The sequence below is a fragment of the Tachysurus fulvidraco genome, chromosome 18, assembly GCF_022655615.1.
Source record: "Tachysurus fulvidraco isolate hzauxx_2018 chromosome 18, HZAU_PFXX_2.0, whole genome shotgun sequence".
Lineage (NCBI taxonomy): Eukaryota > Metazoa > Chordata > Actinopteri > Siluriformes > Bagridae > Tachysurus > Tachysurus fulvidraco.
In genome coordinates, this window is record NC_062535.1 from 17,459,410 (window position 1) to 17,478,477 (window position 19,068).

Genomic DNA, 19,068 nt, shown 5'->3' on the forward strand with positions numbered 1-19,068 from the left:
GTTAGGATGCAGACAAAAATGTGAGTTATGAAGTGGATTATGTGGCAGTTTCATTCTTAAAGAATCAGAAAGTAATTCAGTTTTATCCTGGACTAGGTGGCTGTGTATCCAGAGCCTGAAAATGTCCGGTGATGCAGAAATAGACAGAGATTTATATCGATTTATCAAAAGGACATTGTGCATCAGAGAACCTGTATAAAATGTATGTGAAGAGCAAACACTGCAAGCCATGAACTGTGAGCATTATAGCAAAACTACACAGTGCACAAAGTTTTCTTTTATTTTATTTTTATGTGTAACTGCAGACAACACTAAACATACCCTCATTTTCTCACTGGAGAAGTTATGCAGAACAGCCTTGACTTCTATTTGTTCATTGCGAACTGCTGAGTAAGGTAGCTTGAGATCCACAAAGAAATCCATCTCCACTGTTATTTCATAGGGATCAGCTACACAGATGCCTACATGGTAAAAAAATATGCTTCATATTCCATTCATCAAATTGAGGTGTCTGTTTCAGATTTATGTATTTTGGTGTATTTGGAAACTTCACATGTTAAAATGATGCGGGACTGACCATGGGTCTTGGACATACTGATGGCTAGGACTTGCCAGGTAGTAATAGAGTTTAAGACATATTGACTCTCCAAGGTGAGGCTTGTTTTATCACTACAGGGGAAAGAACAGATCTGAAAAGTATTGCCAAGTTTCTTTAAGTATGTAGTAATAATAAAAATCCTGTATTATTGCAATTACCATGGAATGTTTTCTTCACAATCTGGCAGGTCAATGCTCTCCCACATCCAGCTCTCAAGGAAATTTGTTCGAGTGGTAATATCATCAGAGCTTAAGAATTCATCATCATCATCATCTTCACCTGAACAAATGTATGTTTGTAAATTATGCCTTGAACAAGAGGCAAACATTCAATATTGTGGAGCAGTGAATACCATTGCATGTAATAGTTTTTTTGTGTTTTGGTATATTATTATTATTATTATTATTATTATTATTATTATTATTATTATTATTATTATTATTATTATTATTATTTTAATTTTTATTTTTATGTTTGTGTAAAAACTAGAAATCAAAATAAAAAAATAAAGCTCAAATTTAATTAGATTATTATTATTATTATTATTATTATTATTATTATTATTATTATTATTATTATTATTATTATTATTATTATTAAATTTTTTCTATTACATTCCATTTTCTACCGCTTAATCCTGGGGGCAGCAGTCTAAGCAAGGACATTCAGGGATGTCCGGGGGAATACCAAGGCGTTCCCAGGCCAGCTGAGAGACATAGTCCCTCCAGAGTGTCCTAGGTCTTCCCTGGGGCCTCCTCCCGGTTGAACATGGCTCGGTACACCTCCCCAGGGAGGCGTCCAGGAGGCATCTGGAACAGGCAGTGAGAGCCGCCAAATACAGATACAGGGAATGCATAGAGTCACATTTCCAGCTAAATGACTCCCGACGCATGTGGCAAGGACTTAGGACCATCTGTGCCTTTGGAAATAAATCCTCTGCAGAGGTGAGAGCAGATCCGTTGCTGGCTGACGAGCTAAATACTTTCTACGGCCGAAAGCAATCTAAGCAGTTCGAGTCTGCTGATCAGCGAGTCAGGAAGCAACAGACAGAGCAGCGATAATCATGTGATCGCCATGTCAGAGGATGAGGTTTGGAGGGCTCTAAAGCGAGTGATCATCAGGGTAGCAGCCGGACCTGATGGGATTTCTGGCCGTATTCTGCGGTCCTGCGCTGATCAGCTCGCTGGTTTGTTTACATCTGTTTTTAATGAGTCTCTTGCTACATCAGTGGTTCCCAGCTCCTTCAAAAAATCTGTCATCATCCCAGTGCCTAAGAACAATAAACCCTCTTGTCTGAATGACTGTCATCCAGTTGCCCTCACATCAATAGTCATGAAGTTCTTCGAGGGACTGGTTAAGAATGTCATCTGGTCCTCCATCCCAGATACTTTGGACCCTCTTCAGTTTGCTTATCACCCCAACAGATCCATCTCTCACATCCTGCACTCTTCTCTCACACACATTGACAGCAATAATAGGAACTATGTAAGGCTGGGATTTATCGACTATAGCTCAGCTTTCAATACTATAGTTCCCATCAAGCTGGTTTCTAAACTCATGGACCTCGGCCTGAATTCTTCACTCTGCAATTGGATTCTTGATTTCCTCACCGGAAGACCTCAAGTGGTGAAAGTAGGCCAGTACACCTCCAACTCCATCACCCTGAACGTAGGAGCCCCACAAGGCTGTGTCCTGAGTCCCCTGCTGCACTCCCTCTACACACATGACTGCTTATCTTCCCACAGCTCCACATCTATTATGAAATTTGCTGATGATAATGTGGTTCTGGGCCTCATTCACAACAACAGTGAGATTGCATACCTAGATGAGGTAACATCATGGTGCCAGGACAATTGTCTCTCTCTGAATGTGAGCAAAACCAAAGAGCTGATTATCAACTTCAGGAAGAGACAACAGCAGCCCTATACTTCTCTTATGATCAGAAGGAACCCTGTGGAGAGGGTAAGCAGCTTCAAGTACCTCGGTGTAAACATCTCAGAGGACCTGGCTTGGACTATCCACATTCAAACACAGGTTAATAAAGCCTGGCAAAGACTGTACCATCTGTGACAGCTAAGACAATTCAGGGTCTCACCAGCAATCCTGAAAACTTTCTATTCAGGGCCATAGAAAGTGTATTGTCTCAGTGTATCTCAGTGTGGTATGGGAACAGCTCCAGTCAAGACTGCACAGCCCTGCAGAGAGTTGTGCGCTTAGCTGAGCGCATCACAGGGTCTGCTATCCCCTCTCTGCAGGACATCTACCTCAAACACTGCAAAAACAGCTGCTAAAATCATCAAGGACTCAATCCACCCCAATAACCATCTTTTCACTTTGCTGCCATCTGGTAAGCGCTTCTGTTGCCTGATGGCAAAAACTGAGAGACTTAGGAGGAGTTTCTTCACCCAGACCATCAGGCTCCTAAACTCAAAACCAGCCTCTTAACATGTTCATGTCTCCACTTAATATTGACTTTATCAGTAAGATTTTCATCATTCATTACCTCACGTTGACATACTGAAAGTGTCAACCTGTTTAGCACATTTGCCTCCTGCATATTCTTGTGTATCTTAATATTTAAGACTACAGTACAATGCACATATGCATATTTCCTCTTTTACATCCCTGTGTATCTTATATTTATAACTACAGTTTACTTTCATGCACATTATTTTCCATTCTAAAGTATACATATTTTTATATTTTATTCTTATATTTTCATTGTTTAATTTTATCTATTTTTTCATTGTTGTGTTTTTCTAATAAGTGCAATGTCCATGGAGCGGACCTGACTCACATTTCACTGCTAGTTATATATGCCCTATATTATTGTGTAGGTGACAAATAAAAATCTTGAATCTTGAATCGACCTCCGACCTAGGGTGTCCTGGTGCCACGTGCACTGATGGACACTCTTATGCTTGAACATGGTGTTCGTTATGGACAAATTGTGACTAGCACAGAAGTCCAATAACAGAACACCACTTGGGTTCAGGTCGTGGGGGCTGTTCCTCCCAATTACGCCCCACCAGGTGTCACTGTCCCTGCCCACATGAGCATTGAAGTCCCCCAGTAGTACTTTCCAGCGCCCCTCCCAGAGACGCCAAGAAGGTCGGGTACTCTACACTGCCATTTGGCCCGTAGGCGCAAATAACAGTGAGAGACCTGTCCCCAACCCGAAGGCGCAGGGAAACACCCTTCTCGTTCACCGGGTGAACTGAAACACATGGCTGCTGAGCTGGGGGGCTATGAGCAAGCCCACACCAGCCCGTTGTCTCTCACCACGAGCAACTCCAGGGTAGTAAAGAGTCCAGCCTCTCTCGAGGAGTTGGGTTTCAGAGCCCAAGCTGTGTCGGGAGGCGAGTCCAACTATCTCTAATCATTGTCTCTCAACCTCCCGCACGCTCCTTTCCCCCCAGTGAGGTGACATTCTATGTCCTTAGAGCCAGATTTCCTGTCCAATGATTGGGTCGCCAAACCCCCCACCTTCAACTGCCACCCAATCCACATTGCACCAGCCCCTTATGGTTTCTCATGCAGGTGGTGGGCCCATAGGAGTTCGGCCCCATGTTGCTCCTTCGGGCTGAGCCCGGATGGGCCCCGTGAGGTAAGACCCGGCCACCAGGCGCTCACATGCAAGCCCCAACCCCGGGCCTGGCTCCAGGGTGGGACCCCGGTTGCGCCATACTGGGCGACATCACAGACCTTGTTTTGAATTTCCTCATAAGGGGGTTTTGAACCGCTCTTTGTATGGCCCGTCACCCAGGACCTGTTTGCAGACCCTGCCAGGGGAAGAAAGCCCCAGACAACATAGCTCCTAGGATCATTCAGGCATGCAAACCCCTCCACCATGATAAGGTGGCGGTTCATGGAGACATTTTTTTATTATTATTATTGAAATTATTAATGTGTGAAAATTAATATAATGCGATTATTATTATTGTTATAATTTAAAAAAATCTTTAATAACTCTGAACAAACAACAAAGTAGGTTCTTACTGCGAGCCAAAAGCAACAAGTCTTTCTGCTCATCTTTGCGTTTTTGGATCTCCTTACAGCAGTCCAGGAAGGCCTTGACACACTCTGCACCATACAAAATGAATGACGCTCTCCGTTCACATGTGTAGCCCAGCCTGTTTTGCCTCAGTCCATCTGCACAGCATTTCTTCTGTTCATTGTTGTATTTAGACACTTAAAAAGGGTAAAGATTAAAAATCAGCATTGAGAAATTTAAATCCGTCTGTCTGTTTGTTCGTCTATCTATCTATCTATCTATCTTGTTTTTTTTTGTTTTTTTTTAACAGAATCTGTGTGGCAAGTGTTATTTTAATGACTACATAAGTAAACAAAATAGATGAAAAAATGCTTATAGCTTCTTACTCAGTGTTTGTGTAACCTGGAGTAGAGTCTCTGCTCTCCGTTTTCTCTTCAGTGGTGTAGGACACTCAGGAACTATTAAAAAAGGAAATTCTCAAAATGAAACAGCGTGTAACTGAGGTCTAAACCTGTAGTTTGTTTTCCCCCCATAATTTTGTACCTTTTTAATATGTTATCAATTTGTATCACATCACTGTTCAATTCTGCTTTTTCTTAATGGTAAGATGTTAATTTTCTGTACCAGCTGCAAATAAAAATATATAGATATATATATGATATATATATATAAAATATATAGATATATTTATGTGCTTATTCTATTCTAATTTCTTATAATTTCTATAGAATCATTTTATTGACATGGCCTTGAGAGATACTCCACATAATCCAACCCTGTCATTTAACAAAGAAAGGCAAAAAAATAAATGGCCAAATATTCCTGAACCCCTGGTCATTACATTATATGTGCTTGTTAAAACATCCATTGTAGATTTAGTCCTGCTTTGTTGTTTTAAAACCTCCACTCTTTAGGGAAGGGTTTCCATTAGATTTTGAAGCAAGGCTGTGGGGATTTATGCATTCAGCCACAAGAACATTGGTAAAGTCAGGCACCTTTTGGACATAATGTGTAATCATTTACACTACCTGTAAACTTTTCAGAGATTTTTTTTAGTTAAACTCCTGGAGATATGCTTTAATAATTCACTTTAGCATGGTAAAGGTAATTGCTTCATCTCACTAATTGCTGTTGATTTTTTTTTTTTTTTTTATAACAGTGAGGGCAAAAGTGAAAACCGAAATAACAGGCAAAGTATACACAGGAAAACGCAGTATAGAGAAAATCTGCAGAGCAACATAACTTTGAATGTAGTATAAGTATATTTGCTAATCCTGTAGGGTATGTAGAAGAATTTTATTCATAGTGATATGTAGAAACAATATCAGCATTGAAATTAGCTAGATGTCTGTGTGTGTGCACAGGAATGTTTGTGATATGGTCCACATGTATGGTATATGTTAGCTTAATGTGTCCAATTTATTTGCATTGGAATGTAACCATATATGGTGATGAAGCCTAGACCTAGGAAGAGTGGCCCCACAGTTCGTATAGTTGTGGGGGCCATAGATATGAAACAGATGTTGGGCATGTAGGAATGTGTGGGCAACCTATATATTGGTTGCAATGAGTTAGATTGGGAGTCGCTCTGTAGACCGGCTCAGGCTTTTATTGCATGATAATAAGAGCCTTATTCCTCTGGCAACAAAACCCTTACAATGTTCTATTGTACACTATGCACACAGAGCTTCAGACACAACTTCCTCACAGAAGCGTTCCCATAGCGTCAGCACTGACACAGTGTCGAGTTCCCTCGAAAGGGAGCTGCACTTGTGAAAGTCACAAACAACTTGTTCTTAGCTTCGGACCAAGACAGTATGTCACTATTAGTACTTGACCTTAGTGCTGCATTCGACACTATAGATCACAACAATCTTCTAGATCGCTTACAAAATTACACAGGTATTCATGGTCAGGCTTTAAGTTGGTTTAGATCCTACCTGTCTGACTGATACCATTTTCTTGAATTAAATGGTGAATCCTCCAGTTTATTATCAGTTAATCATGGGGTCCATCAAGGATCAGTTCTAGGACTTCTGCTTTTCTCGATATACATGCTTCCATTAGGGAACATCATTAGAAGACATGGGATTAGTTTCCACTGCTATAAACAATACACAGTTATATATCTCTATATATATATAAAAACAGATGAAATAGCCACAGTTTCCAAATTAACTCAATGCCTTAGAGAGATAAACGACTGGATGAGCTGCAACTTTCTGTTGTTAAACTCTGATAAGACAGAAATAATAATAGGTCCAAAAGCCAGTACACAGAAACTCTCACAATTTAACTTCCATTTAGAGGGATATTCTGTAACTAGTAGCTCGACAGTGAAAGACCTGGTGTTATATTAGACAGCAACCTGTCTTTTGAAAATCATATCGCCCATACCACAAAAACAGCCTTTTTCCACCTTAGAAATATTGCCAAGCTGAGAAACATCCTGTCGCTTGCTCCATATCCGCTGAGAAGCTAGTTCATGCATTCATGACCTCTAGACTGGACTATTGTAATGCGTTACTAGGTGGCTGTCCTGCATCTTTAATAAATAGGCTTCATTTAGTCCAAAATGCAACTGCCAGAGTTCTCACTAGGACAAGAAAGTATGACCATATAACCCCAATTTTATCATCTCTACACTGGCTACCTGTTAAGTTTAGAATTGATTACAAACTGCTGCTACTTATGTAAAAGGCTCTTAATGGTTTTGCTCCCATGTATCTAACTAGTCTTCTAACACGTTACAATCCTTCACGCTCTCTGAGATCACAAAACTCAGGACTTGTAGTAGTTCCCAGAATATCTAAGTCTACTAAAGGTGGTAGAGCATTTTCTTATTTAGCTCCCAAACTTTGGAATAGGCTTCCTGATAGTGTTCGGGGCTCAGACACACTTTCCCAGTTCAAAAGCAGATTAAAAACTCACCTCTTTTGTCAGGCTTACACACACATAATACATCCCATAGAATTGTGCACCATTACATTAGACTTGCACATTTTTATGAACAGCAGATATGTTAATCCCTCTACACTGCTTTTCTCTTTCTACCGATGCCGAGGCATCTAGACATTGTACCAGCTCCGATCGTCTTCCGTACGATGAAGATTTTGGACCTCCACTGAGATGAGGCTGACTCTATGAGAATCCTGAGACATCTACAGATCTACCAGCTACAGTTGGACTCTATGATACCAAGAGGAGATCTGAACTCCATGTGATCTTTACACCAATTCAACATTTGTTTGACTGTATATTTGTAATCACACTCTCTAGTGTCACCCATATGAGAATGGGTTCCCCTTTGAGTCTGGTTCTTCTCAAGGTTTCTTCGTTTCCAATTTAAGGGAGCTTTTCTTTGCAACTGCTGCCTGAGTCACCTCAGACTTGCTCATTGGGGATAAATGCATATACATACATACATACATACATACATACATACATACATACATACATACATACATACATACACACTGTGAACTATATATATCTTGAATTTTTTATTATATTAATTCTCTATATTTTTCCTTATGTTTACCTTCTGTTCTATGTTTATGTTCTGTAAAGCTGGTTTGAGACAAAGCCTATTGTAAAAAGTGCTAAACTTGAATTGAATTGAATTGAAAAAGGTAATACACAGGAAAACACACTATAAAGAAAATAACATGGCTTTGTAAAGCAGGGTGAGTTGACGTTTCTTTAAGAAGCAACAGAGCTTAAGGTTGTATAAATATACTCTTAACCGGGAGTGTTGCAGAAGTGTCAATAGTCAGATGAAGGCTTCTTCTGGTGAATGGCAGGAGAATTATCTGGCATAGATGTTACCCAGTGTGTTATTTTGTTTTAATGTTATTACAAACAATTAAAACAATTATTTTACCTGTTCTTTCATTGGTGCCACCTAATTTATCAGACTCAAACAGTAGACCTGCATCATAGAAAACCTCCATACTGTCTTTACCACTGCCTGCTGTACAGCCAGTGTCATGCTTCTCAATAATGTCCCAGATCTGTTGATGGAAATAGTACATGTTATGTAAATATATACAATGTGTTTTCTCTGTTAATATTAAATTAGCCAGGACACTGTTTGGTGATTTTACCTGATTCCTGAGAAAAACTTAAATCATAAATCCATAAGATGCATGGTTAATAATAGAATTAAAAAATGCTGCCATATATTACTGACCTTAGTCTGTGTGAGTTTGTTCTTGTTGAGGACAAAGACAGCTTTATCCACAGCTACCAGACCAACCTTGGCTTTTGGATCCCCGGTAACAGTGAGTTGAAATTCATTACCAGGATTAAAAGTCTTCTTGTCTGTATGCAGTTTCAGCTATATTGCATAAAAAGGGAGAAAACAAATACATCAGGGGTGGACAAATTCCTTACCTAACCCAAATAGAAGCGGAGTGGAATAGAAATGGAATAGAAGCTGCAGTGCTCTACCTATTTTTATTTTCTTGACTGGCTGGAAACTGACTAGGCAAACAATGTAATATCTTATTGTTAGCTAATCAAGTGCAGACTAAAGGAAATAAAATAGTATATTAACGTTTATTACATTTGGCAGAAACCACTTATGCAGTACACAGTAACTTACATTTATCTCATTCATACAGCTGAGCAGTTAAAGGTTAAACAGTGGCAGGTTGGTAGTCCTCAGATTTGAACTCATTTATAGCATTTGGCAGACCACCTTATTTAATGTGAGATACAAAAGTGCTTTGAAGAGTCGATCAATGAATAAATCAATTCTGACTAAGGAAACCATCAGCTCCCTTTCGAGGGAACTCGACGCTGTGTCAGTGCTGACGCTATGGGAACGCTTCTGTGAGGAAGTTGTATCTGAAGCTCTGTGTGTACACATGCCATTTTAATGGCTCGGGAAGGACACGTGACAGAGTGATTACGCACCAGCAAGTCCATATAATGGCATCTATGTCACACTACTCCAGCTTCTTTGTTTTCAGGAAGCGCTCTGTGTATGTGTGTCAATTGTTTGTCCTGTCTGTCTAGTACAGGGAGAGAAAAAGATATATATTTTAGGGAAAGATAGGCAAGGAAACAATAATGTGTTGCAAAATAAGCATTTTAAGAGATGCGTGCATCCGTGCCCCCGCTTTATCACAGGGGACGACACGCACTCTCTTTTTGCATTGTTTGTTTGGGAGAGGCACATGCCTGGACGGCTCTCGAGGGAGCCAGCTCCGTGCAATGTGCATACTCTCCGATCCCGCCTGGCTGTAATTCTCAGCTTCAGCTGCACCTCGTTGTACGGGTCCCAGGTCCACCGAGGCGCCGTGGCGGCTTCGATCACGAGGTTGACAGGTTGAGTTAGCGGATATGGAGCAAGAGACGGCTTTTCCCTTTCTCTTTCCCTCTCCCCTCATATAGGTCTGCCTTATTTCCCAGACCTATATGCCGAGGTGTCGAAGGTCTTGAAGGATTCCATTTTCAACGCGTATTTTTTTTTCTCCTGCCATGTCGGCCTAATCAGCCATTATAGGGCTTGAAAGCCATGGTATGGGGCGATGCCTGGGATTGAGGAGACGCTTACGAGCTATCTCTCACCTACATCGCCCACACGAAGGAAACCTGCCTTCAGGTGGTATCTGAGCTCCACCGAGCCACTGACTTTGCGCTCTGTGCCACAAAGCAGACGGTCCGCTCCATAGGCCGTGCAATGGCTGCACTGGTTGCCTGTGGCTCAATTTGACTAATATTAAAGATGAGGATATGTCCTCTCTCCTGGATGCCTTGGTGTCACCTCGGGGTTTGTACGGCGATGCATTGAGTACTGTCGTCGACAGGCACCAGGAGGTAAAATGCCAGTCGGTGACTTACAGGCTCCCCTACTGCCTGCCCTGCCACATCCAGCATTTCAGGGAACAGTGGTGTCTGTGCCTGCTCCTCTTTCTTGCATGTATCTCCCTGGGTTGGCACCTGCCAGTTTCAGGGCCCCCGGGAGGTCTGACACCACTATCAGACAGCCAGGCAGCGTGGAAACTTCTGCCAGGGGTGTCTCAGTGGGTCCTGGATACCGTAGAAAAAGACTACAGGATCCAGTTCTCCTCCTGTCCTCCGCGCTTCCAGGGTGTGCTGCCCACGATTGTTGGCAGACACCAGGAGGCGTTCCTCCAAGAGGAACTCTCTCACTCTTGAAGAAAGGGGCCATAGAGCATGTTCCCCTCCCAGAGCGGGACTCCAGCTTTTACAGCCGATATTTCATTGTTCCTAAGAAGGATGGGGGCTGTGTCCGATTTTGGACACAAATATTCGGCTATTCGGCTTTCAGATGGTGCCCGGCCTCATGTCGGCAGCAGCCAACTTTATCCCTTTGGTTCTGCTCCACATGAGGCCATTCCAGCTCTGGCTCAGGGGTGTGGGCTTTCATCCTAGCAGACATCCCCTCACGGTTATAAGGGTTACGCGCTGTGGGCTTCGTACCCTTCTTTTGTGGAAAAGACCCCGGTTTCTGGCCTTGGGTCCCACTCTAGGGGCGTGTCACCATCGCAGGACTCTTTCGACGGATGCCTCGCTTTCGGGCTGGGGAGCGGCCTAGGATGGACGTCCTGCCCAGGGTTTATGGGAGGGCCAATATCTCTCATGGCACATAAACTGCCTAGAGATGAGGGCTGTGTTTCTAACACTTTCTTCCATGCCTCAGGGGCTGCCATGTCTTAGTATGGACAGACAGCATTGCGGTGATTCCCCATATCAATCATCAGGTCGGTCTGCATTTGTGCCCCCGTTTTAGGTTGGCACAGCAGATTCTGCGCTATTCAGAGACCAGGTTCCTTTCGCTGAGAGCAATTTTCATCCCAGGGCATGTAAATAGGGAGGCAGACGTCCTGTCGAGTCAGGTGCTGAGGCCTGGGGAGTGGCGTAGATGCCATAAATGTCTCCACCCCCTGCTTTCTGTGGTGCAGGGGGCAATCCTACACCCCCGCCCCAAGATATGGAAGCTTTGGGTCTGGCCCCTGAGGGGGACCAGTTCCTAGATGCGAGCCTCTCATCTGAGGTGACCAAAACTCTACTGAGGGCTAGGGCTCCCTCCACTAGGAAGCTATATGCTCTGAAGTGGAGGCTTTTTTGCCTCTGGTGTGATGAACACTGTCAGAATCCAGTTCGCTGCCTGGTCGGTACAGTGCTGGAGTTCCTGCAGTCTCTCTTGTCTCGGGGCTTGTCCCCATCTACTTTAAAGGTGTACATGGTTGCCATTGCAGCTAACCATGAACCTGTCCTCGGGGCCTCCTTGGGTAGGCACCCTCTGGTCTCTCGCTTCCTGTGTGGTGTCAGGCAGCTGAGGCCTTCCTGCAGACCGTGCCTTTTCTCCTGGGACCTCTCTGTGGTCCTGGAGGGGATGCTGGTAGCCCCCTTTGAGCCCATGGAGTCAGCCTCTGAGGAGTTTCTGACCCTGAAGTTGGTTCTGCTCCTAGCCTTGGCCTCTTTTCTGCACCCCGGGGCAGGATATGTCCCTATGGTGCCCAGGATGCCTGGCTGTCCAGTCACACTGTGGGCCTACTGTCCCCCGCCCCATGAGCCGGCAGAATAGGAGAGGCTGCATTTGCTTTGCCCACTAAGGGCCTTGAGGACTTATGTCCACTGCACTAGCTTGTGGAATAACTCCTCTGCCCTTTTTATCTGTCTTGGGCCGGAATAAGGGGGCATACTGGGTAGTGGAGGCTATTAGCTCAGGCCTATGAGGTGCGCAGTCTTGCCTCGCCTCTCGGCATCAGGCCTGGAGTGGGGTCCAGGACCAGGTTATAGAACCAGATAAAGGTGTGTGGAGAGGACCAACCTTCCGCAACACAAACATCTTCTAATGGAACACCCCTGGCCAAGGCACTGGCTGAGGCAATACCCCTAGCCAGGGGTGTTCCCTTTGAAGATGTTTGTGTTATGGCAGGTTGGTACTCTCCGCACACCTTTATCTGGTTCTATAACCTGGTCCTGGACACCACTCCAGGGCCCCAGGTCCTGCAGGGCCTTTGATTGTCTGTTCCCAGTCTGCTCATGCTCTCTCACGGCCTCTGGCACAGTCATCGACCGGTGCGTGGCAACGTGGGTATTGGCATTCCCATAGCATCAGCACTGATACAGCGTCAAGTTCCCTCGAGAAGGGAACTACACCAGGTTACGTATGTAACCCAGTTCCCTGAGAAAGGAACAAAATGCTGCGTCGCTGGCCATGCCCTGGGCATCCTCTCACGCTTCCTTCAGACAAATAGAAGCTGGAGTAGTGTGACGTAGATGCCCTTATATGGACTTGCTGGCTCGTAATCAATCCATCACGTGTCCTTCCCGAGCCATTAAAATGGCGTGTGTGCACACAGAGCTTCAGACACAACTTCCACACAGAAGTGTTCCCATAGCGTCACCACTGACACAGCATCTCGTTTCCTTCTCAGGGAACTGGGTTACATACGTAACCTGGTGTAGTTTTTTGTCCCAAGCTTGTTACCCCAGATTGCGAGTAGTGGCTAAAGGGAAGATCAGAGTTTTGTCCTGGGATATCTCAATATCCTGACCTTGGGATGAATCACCTGTGACTAGCAGTTCAGTTTTGTGGAAATTGCTGCCTTGAAGCCAGACTGGTTTTCATCATGGAGAGTGTTCTCCAGTCAAAAACAATGCATTCCAGAATTTTAGAAAGAAAAAAGAGAAGTGATACCAGCTGATGTCTGAAGTCTTAAGGATTGCTGATGTCTGAAGGATTCAGAGCAGGTTTTGACAGGATAGGAATAACCTTTGCTGAAGTTAATTGGTACATGACTAGATGTTAAGGATCCATTGATGATTGTTGTGATGAATGGAAGGAAGTCTTGCAAGATGGTCCGGAGGATAATGGAAGAGATTTGATCCAGTAGGAAGGTGACTGAATTGCAGGGGAGGATGACTTGTAGAATTTTGTGTATTGGTAGTCAGGGCAGAAGTGATGGTCTGGCAGATTTTCTCAATCTTCTCATGAAAGGAGACAAATTCTTCAGCAGTCAGGGAGGATAAAGCTTGAACAGAAGCGTTAAGGTTTTCCTTGTAGAAAGCAGTCTCAAGAAGAATTTGGACAGGAGTGCATCGTAAGAGATCTATGTCACCTTCCACTATCTCAGCACAGATCTTAGTTTGCTGAACAACACATTTGACAACCAAGGTGTAGGACAAGAGGTCTTTTACAAGAACTCATAACTTTCCAATCAGTAAACTTCCACAGAAAAATATTTCAATTCAACACAGACTCAATTTAATTAAAAAATAAATAAATAATAAAGAGAGAAAAAAAAAAAAACATATCACATTTTAGGCCATGTTCACACTGCAGGTAAAAGTGGCCCAAATCTGATTTTTTTGGGGTCAAGTGACCAGGTCAGACTTCTTCAGGAGTAGTGTGAACACTCAAATCTGGCTCAGATCTGATTTTTTCAAATCAGATCTTGGCCACTTCCATATGTGGTCCTGAATCAGACCCAAATCAGATTTTTTCCAATGTGGCCGCTGTGTGAACAACCTAGTCCAATGACTTATTTCTGTTATATAAAGTGGTTACGTGAACCATCTATAATGTTTGCATTGAATACATCACATTATAGCATTACATGATATGTTTGCTTGCACCAGATGATACAATACTTCCTCCATAACCTTGCCAACTTTTTTAGCTCAACGGCGTGCTGCCTGTGACATCATTGGTATAGTATATAGGCCACATTTTAGAAGGTAATGTGAACAGCCAAACAAAAAAATCAGATCTGGGCAAAATATCTGAATTGAGCATTAAGACTTGCAGTGTGAACGTGGCCTTATTTCAGTGGTTAGTGAAAACACAACTGACTGCATTTCATTAATTCATTCATTTCCTACCGCTTATCTGAACTTCTTGGGTCACAGGGAGCCTGTGCCTATCTCAGGCATCATTGGGCATTAAGGCAGGATACACCCTGGACGGAGTGCCAACCCATCGCAGGGCAAACGCACACTCTCATTCACTCACAAATTTTTACAGAGATGTCAATCAACCTAACATGTATGTCTTTGGACTGGGGGAGGAAACCGGAGTACCCGGTGGAAACCCCCGAGGCACGGGAAGGACATGCAAACTCCACACACACAAGGCAGAGGTGGGAATCGAACCCCCAACCCTGGAGGTGTGAGGCGAACATGCTAACCACTAAGCCACCGTGTCCCCTATGACTGCATTTACATCTGTGAATCCTCTAGGATATGTGCAGGCCTGATTGGTTTGGTTGGTTGTTCCACTCCAAATTTAGCACACCATGTCTTCATAGAGCTTGCTTTGTGCACATTGACATATCTTTTGGCCAGTGAAAGTTCCAGTGAACGGAATACTTCTGGCCACAGAGTGTATGTATTGTAATGGGGTAGAAGGTGTAGGACTACAAATTGGGTGGACCACAAATCCCAGGAGTCAAGAGAGTATAAAAGGATGTCAAACTTGGTGACTTCCTCTTTGTGTACGATGTGCTAAGAAAAGCTGTTTGGTGTTTTTGAAGGCTGTGTTATAGCAGATGAAAAGACCAATTGATTAATGAACAGCATAGCAGCCTAGAACTGAATTGTAAAGTTAAAGGTTGTGATGTATGCTTACTATAGGAGTTGGTTTTAAGCTTTTTATATCGTGATTTGTGTTGTTAATGTGTAATTCTTTTAAGTGTATTTAAGGTTGTTCAATATGGTACTGTATATGGCAATTAACTATTTTCTTTGTCTTTTTACAGATTATGCATGATTGCCATTTACGTTTATGGAAAGCATGGATGGCTTAATGGTTATTTGTTTTCTTGTTTGTTTCATTTATCTTGGACCAACTAATGACCCGTCGGGATTCCTTTACCTTATACTGTACATGTGGTGTACTCTGTTAATGTGGGGGGAAACAACTTGTTGTGGTTTGAGGCTATGATTTACTTCTGCTGTGGAGTGTGGATTGAACAGGTTTTTTTGGTTTGATTTGTAATTTGAGTGTGCACCTATTTGCAGAATATTTACTATTAGATATGATTGGAAACCATGTTGTCTGTAATAGTTACAAGATAGTTCTTTTTCTTTCTTTGTTTTTGTTTGATCAAAAACAAATTTCTTTTGATCCATTTTCTTTTTTGATGTTACTTGTAAATGTTGTAAATAAACCTTGTCATAATGGACAAAGAAACACTGTAGTTATCACTCTTAAATTTAAGGTTTCTCCTCATCCCCTTGTAGGATGATGGGGTTACAGTATATTGTGTGTGTGACTCCCTACAATCATGATGTACTCCTGAACTAATACAAGTTATTATATTCAGTATAATATTTTTCCTTACTTTGAAAAGGAATCAGATTGCCTACCGTTCCCATGCATGTGTCAGTCACGTCGACCCAGATGGAGTCAGACACAACTTCTGAGGATCCTACGTGGTAATATGCAACCACTCGAAATGAGGGAAGCAGGTCCTTGGTGACCGGTAGAGACCAAGTAGCTGCCAGGTTTCCCGTTCTTAGAAACTTGTGTCCTTGTACAATCTGCCCTTTACTAAGGATCTGACACGAAGAAAATCAACCCAGTTATTTTTTAGTTACCAAAGTTCAATTTAGGTTTTAGGGCTAGACACAGGCTTGGCATTATTATCAGATTATTATACACAAGCCAGTAGAATTACTTATATTTACACAATATCACCAAGAATATGTAAGAGATACCAACCAGATAAGTTACATCTTGATTGGGGACAGCAGTTTTGAAGTTTACATTGATGTGCAACTGATCACCAATTTTCAGTTCTGCAGCAGCTACACTTAAATGTAGGTAATTGCCAGAGCCGTCTTTGGTGGCGTATGGTTGAGCAGTCATCTGGTTTTCAGCTTGTCTTTCATTTGGTATACCTTCGGCTGCAGTTCTTGCCTGGTCACAAAGCAAAACCATTTTAGTTTAGTTTAAAATAATTTAATGCTTATGACAAACATCTTAGCAACTGAAAAGATGGTTTACCAGTTTGGCCTATGATTTTTTTTTCATAAACTGGGACTTTTAAATATTATGTTTCCTGATAATTCCAGTTCTATTATTTTTAATGAGATAAATATAGGTTAATATGCAGTCATTACATTTTCACCATAAAACCCATCATTTTATGTGGCTCACAGTGACATGTAGTGGCTTTTCTCCTCCGCGGGTGTTCAAAATGGCCTTGGCCATGCCGTTAGTCTTTGTTCGAGCCTTAACTTCACCAGGCTGGATCAGTACGTCCACATTTTCAGCAGGTGACTGGTCCGGATTGGTCACATAAACCTTTTCAAATCCAGATCAGACATACATTGTAATCGGTGTACTGTAGTTCAAGATTTTTTCAATGGGACTAACTGGGATTACACTTTATCTGGTGTTTCAGCAAATATTTAAATCATTTATCAGTTGTAAGATTGTAAAGAGATTGCATAAGGTGTTAAGGTATGCATACTGTGACATCGAAAGACATTCCTGGATGGAAGAATTTTGGGGTTCTCTTGAACTGGATGGTGTAGGGTGATGTCACAATTTGAATGCCCCCTTTCTGTGCTTCAACGATTTCACTACCTGAAATATTATTAATGATAAATGACAGCTGAAAAGATCTATATACATACATACATACATACATACATACATACACAATTGCTGGGATCTTACCAGTCTCAGTTATAACACTGACAGAAATGTACAAAAAGCTTCCGACCAGTTGATTTATATCAGGGAAGGAGCGTAGGATCATCTCTTTAGTGAGCTCAGCACGTCCATTTCCATTAATGATCTATATGTAACATAAAATTCTACACGTAAGTAGTATTAGTAATGTACAATCGTCCTGGAAAATTTGTGCACATGCCAAACTTTAATTAAAACTACAAACCATACATAAATACATCAATGAACAGATAATATGTTTTAAACAGACTCAAATACAGCTATGAAAGGTTGCTGCATTATTTGTAATTAATTCATTAAAAGTATTCATATATGGAAGAGACGTTGTGTTGGACACAAATGTTGCAAGCTAATAGTTTTTTATATGTCAGATATGATGCTCACAGAACCAAAACAGACCATGTAACAGTCACAGAAGTCTAAATTACGCTACCAGTGATAAGCAAATTCTTGTCGGCAGGTTCCAAAACAAACAAAAGTCCCACAGACATATTAAGACCAGTTATGAACCTGATTGATGGAACTGAGACAGAGGAACTATCAGAGCCGGAAAAAAAAATAATAATAATACATATATAATTTGCAAGGTTTTGGACCTGCCTACTTTGTGTTAAAATGTGAATACAAGACATTAAGAAGTGAGTGAACGAATAAGTGATTATTTCCTTACAGTTGTTATAATGTGAAATATTAGAGGATGTGTAACTGACCTGTACTCTGGTTAAAGAGGCAGGCAGACTGGTTCTAGTGTCATCATTCTTAATGCCAAACACCACAAATGCAGCACCATTCACATCTTTTCCAAACAGATACCTTTTGTATAATTCACAAAAAAAAGTTGGATCGTGCATTGAGTTAGCCCAGTTAGAAATATAAATGTTAATAATGACATTATTATTCACAACAAAATGTAAGTAAAATCTTTCTAAGAAACAATAAATAAAAACTGCACAAGCAAGATTAAAAAATGTTGATTCATTTTCTATAACTATGACAGTGGTACAGTTGCAATTTACAAGTTTATATTTCTGGGCTTTTTATAATATATTTGTGTGTCTACAGTAGCAGCTCAATCACAGGAACTTTTATGGTGTTAAAATCTAAATGTCGATTAGGAATTAAATCTTTCTGTCTCAGATTGTGGTGTGTTCATTATTTATTTTAGGCCTTCACTGTGACATCACTTGCAAAATTATTTTAATTTATTATAATGTGCGTTACATTATAATAAATTAAAATAATTTTGCAAGTGACATGTGTCATGTGTCACAAGTTTGACATGTGTCATGTTCTACTTACTTGGCAGTTATATCAACATTAAGTTTCTTATCATCCACATAGAAAAATGGTTTTGATGGTTTTAATGTTACCTCGAAGCTCGGTAGCACTGCAAAGTGAAAAGCAACATGTAAACACACATGTAGACAAACCAAAAGTAGGGATGTTTTTGTAGTCTAATTATAAATTGTACCATATTCTTTAACTTCAAATTCAGCAGTGAAGTTAATCTGTGGGGTATTTTTGTACCGTGTTGCTACAGTCCATATTCCAGATCTGTTAAAAAGAGAGCATTTCAGATTAAATATGTTAATATTTTCTCTAAGAATAACAATATATAATTAAAGAAAACATAATAAAATCTGTAATGACTTTCATATTAGAAGCTTTAATTCAATGGACTTACTTGGCAATTTCAGGGATGACGTATGAATATGTTTTGGTCCCTTCCTTAAGATCTAATGTTTCACTGTCGACTGTGATTCCTTGAGGATTCTTGGGGGAAAAGGAAAAAAT

At 41.5% G+C, this 19,068-nt stretch overlaps 1 protein-coding gene across 1 annotated transcript in view; it reads right to left on the reverse strand.

Moving 5' to 3' along the window:
- LOC113636345 (complement C3-like) overlaps positions 1 to 19,068 on the reverse strand; it is a 43,862-nt gene that overhangs the window by 21,270 nt on the left and 3,524 nt on the right. The window contains exons 5-20 of the mRNA XM_027136387.2: positions 18,959 to 19,047; positions 18,746 to 18,828; positions 18,574 to 18,661; positions 17,985 to 18,087; positions 17,260 to 17,380; positions 17,051 to 17,166; positions 16,735 to 16,881; positions 16,297 to 16,494; positions 15,942 to 16,133; positions 8,785 to 8,931; positions 8,476 to 8,605; positions 4,979 to 5,050; positions 4,598 to 4,789; positions 757 to 877; positions 578 to 669; positions 322 to 461 (exon numbers count right to left, since the gene is read on the reverse strand). Of these exons, the coding sequence (XP_026992188.2) occupies positions 322 to 461; positions 578 to 669; positions 757 to 877; positions 4,598 to 4,789; positions 4,979 to 5,050; positions 8,476 to 8,605; positions 8,785 to 8,931; positions 15,942 to 16,133; positions 16,297 to 16,494; positions 16,735 to 16,881; positions 17,051 to 17,166; positions 17,260 to 17,380; positions 17,985 to 18,087; positions 18,574 to 18,661; positions 18,746 to 18,828; positions 18,959 to 19,047 (2,031 nt within the window). The remainder of the gene's footprint in view (positions 1 to 321; positions 462 to 577; positions 670 to 756; positions 878 to 4,597; positions 4,790 to 4,978; positions 5,051 to 8,475; positions 8,606 to 8,784; positions 8,932 to 15,941; positions 16,134 to 16,296; positions 16,495 to 16,734; positions 16,882 to 17,050; positions 17,167 to 17,259; positions 17,381 to 17,984; positions 18,088 to 18,573; positions 18,662 to 18,745; positions 18,829 to 18,958; positions 19,048 to 19,068) is intronic.